This window comes from Oryzias melastigma, linkage group LG11, assembly GCF_002922805.2.
Source record: "Oryzias melastigma strain HK-1 linkage group LG11, ASM292280v2, whole genome shotgun sequence".
In the NCBI taxonomy this organism is placed as follows: Eukaryota; Metazoa; Chordata; class Actinopteri; order Beloniformes; family Adrianichthyidae; genus Oryzias; species Oryzias melastigma.
In genome coordinates this window covers 20355444-20366487 of record NC_050522.1, presented here as the reverse complement: position 1 = coordinate 20366487, position 11044 = coordinate 20355444, and the positions used below count along the sequence as shown (strand labels likewise).

Genomic DNA, 11044 nt, shown 5'->3' with positions numbered 1-11044 from the left:
TTCATTGTTTTTTAATGTAATCATTCTTTTATGACAGAAATGGGATGTTACTCATTAGTTACTCACTACTTGAGTAGATTTTGATCCAAGTAATTTTTTACTCTTGCTCAAGTAGTTATTTGGATGCCTAATCTCCACTTAAACTTGAGTTCTATTTTGGTAAAGTAACGATATTTTTACTGGACCCCACAAGACGGCGACTGAACTTTTTTTTTTTTATCTTCATTGGTGTGTGTTGGAGACATAAAATCATTTCCATCTTTGCCCTCCTTTGTCGTGGGAGCACATCAATATAAGGTGGGGTCATCTGGACCCCGTAAAGGTGTACGTGGGTTAAAATGTTTAAAAATATGAAACTGAAACAATAAAATATGGCATGTAACACCAGGAGTTAAAGACCAAATCTGATCATATTGATCTATTATTTACTTTCCCTTTGGTCTTTTAATTATGATTCTAATGTTTTTAGGCAAAATCCAACAAAACTTTCTAGGACATAGTTTCTGCAGACGACAGTAGTTCATTAGAAATTCAGCTCTGAGTTGTGGGCGGGACTTGATGTGGAGAAACCCCCTTCCCCTGTCTGTTGTGGATCGCTACATAACAAAATATGATCTTTTTCTAAATGCCAATTTTCCATCTACTGCTAGTTCACATTGATTTGGAAAAAAAATCATCATAAATGCAAGTTTAAGGTCATTTTTTTATATACGCCCTCCATAATCAGAAAAAGGCCACAAGAACATGTTAATAAACACTGTTTTCATCAGAGTGGGTCTTTACGTTGGATTGTATATCCAGTTTAGTTCACTAAACAAAATCAACGATTCACAGATCAAACCACAATTCTTACTTTTCAGTATATTAGATTTGAATGGTTGCTTTATGTTTTACTGGATGTATGAATGAGATGTATTTAATCATCATCGATTATACTTTAATAGAAAAGAAGATCAGAATTAACAAAACATAGATAAAAACATTAAAGTTCTTAAATGTAATAAATGATGTTAATTTAAATAATGTTGCCCTCTTAAGTTTTACTGTCAACTTTTTCCTTTTCTGCAGTGAAAAATGCTGAAAATGTCCAGTTTGTCCATCCTTAAAGTTTACTGACTTCAGTTCCAGTAAACTGAGAACAAGAAGAAAGTAAATGAAGAAGAAAAAAAAGATGCACTTAAAATAAAAGTGCAAAACAGCAAGACCACAAAATAGCCACTGTGCATGTATTCTGTTATTTCCCAACATCGTTTCAGTTGAAACAGTTCGTGTTTCCACCCTTGTTTTATAGTGTTTCCACCCTTGTTTTATAGTGTTAGAAAAGCTGAAGGTTTTAGGATGCTCTACAAATGCTCATGTCATGTCATCCATGAGCAAACCAAATGTATTTGTCTCCCAGTCGTTTTTTGTGAGCGATGTGCTGTAAACGGGTTGAAAGAAAGGGAAAAAACTGAATACTTTTGGTTGTTTTGCAGTCGAGCGTGAAACAAAATGCTGCTTCTTTTTTCTGCTGAGCTGCCTGTCAGTCACATTTCAGGGGAAAACCTCCTCACCGTGTTTGGATCTTTGAGGCCGCAGCTCTTGTAGCGTCTATTCAGATCAAAACAAGAAGGCTTTTAATGACTGGACTGGTTTCTTTTAAAGTCCCATTGCTGTTTATCTTTCATCATAACGTCCATTAGGAGAATACTCTGGAGGTCAGAAAGCATTCCTTCACTTTTCCAGGGTTGCAAACACCCACAGGTTCTCCCCCTTCTCCTGCATCTCTTTATCTTCTCTCCCACTTCAAAGCCGACTCTATCACATCGGGTCCAGATGACCCATCAGTCATTTTGTAGCCACTGCTGGTGACCGACTGGCTGCAGATCCTATCAGGAAGCCTCTGACTGCAACCGTTTGCTTGCGTGATGACCTGACCTGCAGCATGCACAGGGATGGAGTTCATCGTCTCTTCAGATAGAGAAATATGATACTTGTGTTTGTGGGATTCCAGTGGTTTTGTCGCTTTTTCTGGAAAAGCCGCAATAACAAAACGTTCGTGATCTCAGAGGGCAAGCCCGCGTCCAGATCGACATCAATTACCTTTGATTTGTGTTGGGCACGGCTCAACGGGGCTCCAAGTCCAGCTGGACCACAACCTTCACCTCATCTACATGCTCAGCTTTTCAAAAAGATGGACAAAGCGGACTGTACTTGAAAATCCTTTGGAGTTTGTGGCCAGATGTTCATTTCTTCTGTCAGTCTGTGGTGGAGTTTTATCAGTTTAATCAGCGCTCATCTGTAGAAGCAGCAGAGGCTCAAAGAGGCTGATAAGAAAGCTTTGGAAATCTTTTTTGGAGCTCATCAGCCCTGAGGTAAAAAAGTTGTTCTTATCAAGGGAGAGGGACATTCCTAAAGAACACACTGAGATCATGCTACAGTGAAAAGAAAGTCCTGGCTTAAACTGCTCCTCGGGGTCTTCCACCTTGACCCACCTTCTTCCATTTGACCTAACTTTGCATGTTCAGCCAATCAGAATCAGCTAATCTAGCCAATAAGGTTTTTACAAAAGCTGATGGACCACATTTAGTTAGTTAACGTCCAACTTGGCACCTAAATAAAAAGTTTCTCCAATCCCAGTGATGTCTGCAGAGATCACTGCAGAGAAACTTCATCTGAACAATGCCTTTGATGTCTGTCGAGTGTCTCCACGGTGGTGTCCAACCACCGGGATACAGATGCAGTCTCAACAACCTTTTATTGTAAAAAAAAAAAAAAAAAAAAAGCAGATTCTCCCAGCTACACCTTCGATCACTTGAGCTGTAAAGTTTAGTCGGAGGAGCAAAATGGCTACGTCTGAAAGGTCTTTTATTTTGAAAAATCTTTTGGTTTCAAAGACACTCTGTTACATTGTAGTCACTTAAGAGCTAAAAGTAGTCCGGCAGCACAAAACACAAGGAAAATTGTATGTGGAACGTTTGTTTGGAATTATATAAGGAATTTGTGTGGACACAGAAGAATAGATGGAAACAACTTAAAAAAACCAAAAGGTTACCAAAAGTCCTACTAGTAGGACTGTTCTACTGTACTACTACAGTACCCATAATGCTCCTACAATCCATCAATCGGTGCAGCGTTGAAGTTTAACAAAGTCATATTGAAATATTTTGACAGAAAATGGGTTCCAGGTCAGTATAATTACCAACATTTGTACATAAGGTGTCGATTTGAGAAATTAAAGAGTTTCAAATGGGACATGTAGGTATGAAGTAGATGAAGTTTGTAATCCAAACATGTATAAAAATACGCCGTCCGTTGATCATTCATCATAGTCTATAAAAAAAACGTATTTTGGTTTCACCAATGTTAATTTTTTCCCTGACTCTGACGTCTCAAGTGTTCCTTTTGTTCATGAAATGTAGTCTGTCTGGAATATTCTAGTCTGTAACAAGGCTGTATCTCAGCTCGTCTATCCTCAACAATGGTCTGTAGAGTCTAAGATGAAGCTCTTGTTTTTCTAGCTTCTGTTAGCTTCATATCAGTTCATTCTAGCCTGAACATCAGGATGGTTTAAGACTGAAAACCTCTGAATGTTTTTGACAAACTAGCAGCCCAAGGGGCAGCATGAGGCTCTTCCCCGTTTCCTAAACCCCTGACTCGACACCATTCCTTCCTGCTGTAGACTTCTCCACAAGCAGCAGTTTATGCATTCTTTTCTCTTGATTATCTCTTCTTGCAAATAAACAACAGTAAGAGAAAGTGACCGACTCGCTGCTTTCAATTTACATGAAGCCTCCGGAGAGTTTGGTCTCATGCTGCACTCTCAGCTTCTCTGACCTTCATTCCATCCAAAAGCTTGCGACTCAATCAAAGAGCTCCGGCTCGGTTCCATCCAGCAAGTTCGTGCAGGAAAAGCCACTTTGAGTCAGAGAAAACAAACTGCAGCCGCCATGGCTCAAAACAACATGGTGGCTCTCATCCAACATTCAAGACCTTCATGTCCCATTTGTGCCATTTCCTGACAGATTTGATACCGTAAAGTTTTTGCATAACAGTTCTTGATTTCGGCAACTTTTGCACATCAAAGTAAATTTTCTATTCCCTAGAAATAAAGAAGCGTAACGGTGCTCTCTTTGTCTGTGGGATCTTGTTTTGATTGGAGAAAACGTTTTCATATTTTGACATAAGGAAACATATTGTGTCTCCATTCACAGTTATAAATTCTGTAAATCAAAATCTTTCATGGTTGCCATGGTGATATAGGTTTTAAACGTGAATCTATTTTAGCAAGCTTTTATTTGTCTTTGGAATACTTTTTAAATAAAATTCCCCCCTTCGTTACTCTCTTCTGCATATCTGGAGTGGGGTGGTGGAGGGCAGCAGTCTAAGCAAATACCCCCATCTCCAAAGAAACATCCTCCTCTTCTGCCAGAAGAACCCAAAGGTGATACAAGGCCAGCCAAGACAAAAAATAGTCCCTCAAGAGTGTCCTGGGTTTTCCCCGGAGCAGCCTCCCAGTGGGACATGCCCAGTGTACTTCCCGATTGAGGCTTCCAGGAACTGTGCAAGAGAGATCATCCACAAGTAAAAGTAGGATCGTAGATGACCACATCAATATTTTAAATTTAAGAAATAACTCAAGTAAAATTATAATGTCAAATTATCTCCATAGATTTGTTTCAGATAAAGAGATTCAGAAAACCTAAGTGGAGTCACTCCTCCTTGGTTGACATTTGCAGTCTAAATTATCCTCTTTGTTCCTGTCTTTTCATGGATTGTCCCTCAGCAGTTTCCGTAGTTTCGTTTTTACTCCATTTGGAGTGATGGATTCATCCTCTGAGCATTCTGGTGTCTTCAAAACGCGACTGTTATTTTTGGCTCACATCAGGTGAAAATAAATTCTCATACTGGGAGGGGAGAGGGGGGGCACTAAAATAGATGGTGTGATGCCCCCCTCCCCTTCCCGTCCAGCAGCATTGAGGAACAACAACAACATGTTTGCTGAGCAAAATCACTCATTTGTGAGACGCTGCTTTTCAGAGGCATGATGGGAATTTCACAGTGATGACCTAGTAAGGACCCCCCCCCGAAAGAAAAACAAGGGAAACCAGGAGATCAGAAGCTTTCATTCCCCAGAGACGATGCAGTTTAGGGTACTCGGTTCTGCCAGAAATAAAACAGAACGATCAGGTCCCGCCCCTTTTCTGCTGGGAAGCTCCACTGATGGGGAGGGGGGGGGGTTGACAGGGAGAAGTTTGATCGTGTCAATCTAAAATCATCAGTTTGATGACTTTGAGCTTCAGGAACTCGTCTTCTCCTCGTCTGAAAACACTGAGCTGTCTGCTCTCTGTGCCAAGTAGAACTTTAGTTGTTTTTTTTTTTTTTTTTTTTTTTTTTTTTTTTAATTATCCTGCTGTCAGAGAGCCAGAGAGTTCAGATGGGAGAGTAAGAAACGATGAGAACTTTGAGACACCGCCTGAGCTTCATTTAAATTTTGGTTTTAACAGATAACGAGAAACTTATCAAACATTTTCAGATCAGCAGAGAACAAATCAAAGTCGGCTTTGGGGGTTTTCCTCCACAGTCAGAGAGCTTTCGTAGCAGACTGATAATCCAGAATAACAGCGTTCTACTCTTGAAATAACAAATGCACAATCTAGAAAGGAAAGAGATGAAAACAACTAAGAAGCCAAAACGAATGATGTGTAGCTGGTGTACGTGGTCGTGTTTATTTATTTGTTTTGGCCATTGTTAGTTTTGTAGAACAGGACGCTTTTAGTATTTCACTTTCTGTTGTAGTTTTGTGTTGGAAGTTACGTAATGGATTTTAAAAACATTTGAGAATCGCCTTACACCAGATCACATGACTCTACAAGCCCCGCCCCCCTGTCCACACAAAATCACTTTAAAGGGTAACCAAACAACCAAACCCTAAATTAACTTTTTTTGGCTGCTGACCTCTATAAATGGGACTTTAAAAGTGATATCTGTTGGTCATAGCCACATTTTTGACAAATTGAAATAAAACTGTTAAATTCTTCAAAATATAGTCAAAAACTGTCTGTGTGCTACAGGTTAAATTGAGGTACTACAGTTGAATTTTGTGATTGGTCAAACCATGTAAGTTTCAGAAGTCTGACGTCATGATCTGCAGCTCTAGTAATGATAACAGTCCAGCCCCCAAGCCCCACCCCTCTGACTGGATTTTCACATTTCGGCTGTGGTTGGAGTCAGCCTCTGACTTCCTGGTTTGGTTATCCTTTAAGGAGTCAAACTTTTGGGGCACTCACTTAAAAATGGAGATATATTACAACAAATACTACAAATAAGGATGGTTTAACACCACTTTTTAAGATGTTAACACTGATATCTTTAAAAACCACCAATATTATAAAGGACTTTCCTCACCAAAAACAAAGAAAGAATGGGAAATAAAGGATCAATTTCGTCTGGATATTTTTACAAAATATTTATGCAGCATTTTAATCAGAAAATTCTATTAATGGTTTTGAAATTTTAATTATAAAAATCTTCAAGTTTTTTCTTAAATAAATATACTTAAAAAAACAACATTGTGTTTGTATACTCAGAAACTCCTCCCATCTTCAAGTCCTTTTCAGCTTTAAGGGCAGATTCTTCTTCAGATTTGCAGGGAGTTGACCTTTCACCCTTAATTATCAGTAATATTACATCATTTATAAAGGTGACATCATTTCGTAATCAAACAGTGCATACTTAATTACAAACGGCAACAACAGTGCAAAGCACAAACTGCAAAAAAAAGTTGCAAAAACATCAAACATGGAGAAGGAATGGGAAGTACCTGCGATTAAGACAAACTACTACAAAACTATATAATGCAGAACTACTTAGTGTCCTGGATTTTACAAACAATTCTGACATTTTTTTAATTTAAACTGATAAATATGACATCACTTATTTCACAAAGTGAAAACCGAAACAAAACAAGCATTTTAAATTAATTTAATTAATTTAAACTGCAATGCATTGTGGTCCATATTCCCAAATGTAGAGCATCAATCCACATTGGTTTTTTGCCGAGAATTGTGGGACATTTCCTGGGCAGCACTACCAAATGGCAAACACACCAAGGGTTTAGACATACCCCTATACTGAAGGATAATCGGAAGATTAACGGTTGATTTTTCACTTGATTTTTCAGTCCGTCAGTCAATACTGGCCCCAAAGGCGTCTGCCTTTTTGAAACGGCGTGGTCTGTTTGGTCTACGTCTGTCTTTAGCTCTCTTCTGAGCATGCTCTGTGTGAAAGCAAAGCGAACCCTACAAAGGTGTGACAAAGATCAGCTCTCTGCACACATCTGATTGGAGTTCTAGAGTCACACTGAGGAAGAATGACGTTGTTTTAGCCGTTTGATAATAAAACAATGTAAAAAAAAAACAAACAAAAAAAAAACAGACTTATGAATCATAACACCTGCAAACCCACTCATGCTTTACAGGAACAGTGAGAGAGGTCTAATCAAAGACTGCTATTAACGACAGGAATGTCTTTATCTACCACAAAATGATGAACCAAGTGCCCCCTCCCCTTTTTTTACCTTTATAAAGCAAAATTTTATATATTATAAATGTTTATTTGTATCTCGTTGAAATGTATCAATAAATGCCTCCTTGCGGGGGAGGGCTCTCTTGTAACATTTTTGGAATTTCTGGAAAAGACGATCATTCATTCCGATCCTGCTGTTCCCACTTCAAGGCTGTGCTAACCCAACGTTCAGACTAATTAGCCCGACATTTCGGGTCAGGCTAATTGGTGCACTGCAGTTCAGATAAATGGCGAGCAGGTTACGGGGGTGACGAAAGGCGTGGCAGCGTCTCGGAGAAGAACGCTGGATTTTGTTTGGGGAGTTTGTTTACGGCTTGTTGCTGGACCCACAAAGAAAAAACAAAAAGAATGTGTTTGTGGCGGGGGAGGGGGCTAGGTCATCACCTCTGGACAAACAGTCACCTTCCCGGCTCAGGAATGTTATCATCAGGCTCCATAAAACTCGGCTGTCTGCCTGAAGGCGTTTCAAACTTTATTGAAATGATTCATTTCATATGTTTTTGCTGATGCTTCCCTGGATCAGGTGAGTTCAGAACATGTCTTGAGTGATCCAGGTAACCAGCAGCACGGATGGACACTGAAGGTCAATGAGGGAGGGGTCAAGACGAGAGGCCCACCTCCTCAGTGTCAGGGGTCGGAGTTGTGGGTCACATCCTGAAGGACAACAATCCCCCCCACCTCAGCTGAGACCCCACAACATGTCTGACTCAGCTTTTTCTGGTAGACCAGGAGTCTGCAATCTGCAGCTCTTTTGTCTCTCCATGGTGGCTGAAAAAAAATAAAGTAATAATAATCTTCAAAAAAAGTGGAGATTAGCTATTATTTGATCAACATACTAACATTTTTGGCTAATTTGTTATCTACTGGGGGTTTTGGGCTAATTTAGAGTTTTTGCTTCTATTTTAGCAACATGCTAACATTTTTGACTGATTTAGTTTACTAAGGAATTTTATGCTAATTTGGAGTCTAGCTAATATTTTAGTAAAATTCTGATGTTTTCAGCTAATTTGTTATCTGCTGAAATATTTTTGGGTAATTTATCTTCCATTTTAGCAACATGCTAACATTTTTGACAAATTTACTTTAGTGAAGAACTTTAGGCTATTATGGAGTTCATCTAGTAATTAAGAAATAAGCTATTTTGGAGCTTAGCTAATATTTTAGCAATATGATAATATTTTTTAGCTAATTTGTCATCTACTGGGGGTTTTAGGCTAATTTTGAATTTAGCATTTATTTCAGCAACATGCTAAAATTTTTGGCTGATTTAATTTGTAATTTGAAGTTGTGCTAGTAATTAAAAAAAGAGCTTGCTTTGTTGCTACTAAAGGTAAAAATAAATAAAAAAATCCCACTTAGAGAGATGCTAATTTCTTTTCATATATTTTTGCTTTTGTTCGTGCCAAAAAAAATAGACATTATTCACAATTATAAAAAAAACAAAAACGTTATGAATGCTAATCCATATTTCTGAAAGGCTAAAGTAAGTCAATGCGGCTCCTTCTAGGTTTTGTTCAGTAGAAAAAAACAAGCCCAAATGGCTCTTTTACTGTTAAAGGTTGCCGACCCTTGTGGTAGAACATCCAAGATGGCGGCGACCTCAGATTCAACCCGATGTTCTCTGGTCCCTCATCTTTATGCTTTTTGCATCTAAAGATGAGGATCATTTCATCCCTAAATGTATCAAGGCTCCTGGGAGAATCCCAGAAAGCGACGCCCCCCTCGCCATCTATGCTGCGTGTGAGGACAAGCCGTGGTTGATCCCGAGAGCGCGGGTTCCCTGGTGAAACTCAGACGTCTTCTTGGGTAAATAAAGCAGCGTTCTCTTTCTCTGGGGGCTCTTTGTGAAACAGAGAGCATGCTGGGATACGAGCTCAGTACAGAAAGGAAAGAAAACATGACCCCGACACTGGACTTCTGTGACTTTAGAATCCTAAAGGTGTGGTTTGGTTGTGCATCATGCACACACACATGGTTCTGACCCGACAACTGTTTGTTTTCACAAAACCGATGATTTAAAGTGAACAAAAAGGAGCAAAAAATGATCAATTCTGGCTAAAAAAATGTTTTAAAAATAAGATTTTTCTCCACAGGTTTTAAGGTTACATTTATGGACTTGATGGAGTTGTGTGAGGCCCCCGGGGGCCTCCGCCTTTCCCCCCTCACCTTGTGCAGCCACTGCGTGTAGTTCTCCATGATGCTCTCCAGCTGCTGGATCTTCTGACTGGGCAGGTGCGCGTCAGGGGGCGGGGCGTCTCTCTGCACGGAGTTGGCGTCGCGCGCGGGGGATGCGTCCCGGCAGGAACCCCCCGCAGCGCCCCCTGCCTCCGGTAGGATGAAGGTGTACGTGCACTGGCCGTGCGTGATCTGGTGGAGGCGCCGGCTGCTGTCCGCGGCGCCGCGCGGGTCTGCGCCTGCGCACATCCCCATCAGCAGCAGGGTCAGCAGCAGAGCGGAGTCGAACCGACACCGCGGCATCCTTGATGCTCCCGTCAGGTCTGGATCAGAACCTGCTGTCATCCATGGCTGATCTGGACCTCCGGTACCGGCAGCGAACCTCCTTCAAGTTCTGGTTCTGCCACAGACGGACGCGCATGTCCTGAACGGAGTCCAGCTTGTTCCCATGAATCAAACTCGAGCTCGGTCCGGTTCAGACTCCGCGGTTCGGTGGTGAGACCTGTCCGGGTCCGCGCTGCGCTCTGACTCCCACTCGGGAAAAAGTCTCCGAGCTTCAGGGGAGTCCGCGCCTCCCCCTTTGGAGCGCGCGCGGCGATGTGCGCGCGGATGTGGCGCAGGAGGATCAGTTTACGGAGCGGCCGTGTGCCAATCATCAGCAGCACGTGCTCCACAGGTGGAAACGGGCCTTCAGAGCCAGAACCAGCTACTGTAGGGTGGATGTTTTTAGGAGATGATCTTCAAAAACTTTATTTAAACAAATTAATGACAAAAGAAAAATAGATACAGTCCAGACTTTAAGATCCTCTGACGTCAGTTTAAGGGTTTGGATTATTTTATCATAAAGGCATTTTGGGGGAAAAGGAACTCCTTAGAGGTTATTTCAAAGCCGACTAAGTTCAAAATCCTGCTTTAACAGGCTGTGTTAGTAAAATATCATGAAGCAGAAACTTAAAATTTCTTTCTAAAATGAGGACTTTTTAAACTTTAAACTTTAAACTTTTTTTTTCAAATCTAAAACTTTATTGTTTTAATGTTGCTTCCCATGTTTATTTTAAACTCTTATAAAAGTTTGACACAAAGTTTTTCTGTGAAAAATCAGAAAAAAACTAAAACATGTTCAGTAAAGATGCAAATTAATTCTTTCATGTTTTTCAATTGTCTTTTGTCAAACTTTTGTTTTTTAAAATTGGGGGAAAATATGTGTAACACTTTGTATCACATTTTAAAACGTGCTTTGTAAATGAAGTTTGATTTGATTTGAATGAAAAGGGGATTTTTTTCTTGAATCTTGTCCAACTTT

The 11044-nt window shown here is 40.2% G+C and overlaps 1 protein-coding gene across 1 annotated transcript in view; it reads right to left on the bottom strand.

Annotated features, from left to right (window-relative positions):
- Positions 1 to 10333, bottom strand: part of angpt1 (angiopoietin 1) — a 29687-nt gene extending 19354 nt beyond the window's left edge. The window contains exon 1 of the mRNA XM_024260202.2: positions 9733 to 10333. Coding sequence (XP_024115970.1) covers positions 9733 to 10086 — 354 coding nt within the window. The 5' untranslated portion in view covers positions 10087 to 10333. The remainder of the gene's footprint in view (positions 1 to 9732) is intronic.
- Between the last annotated feature and the right edge of the window lie 711 nt (positions 10334 to 11044).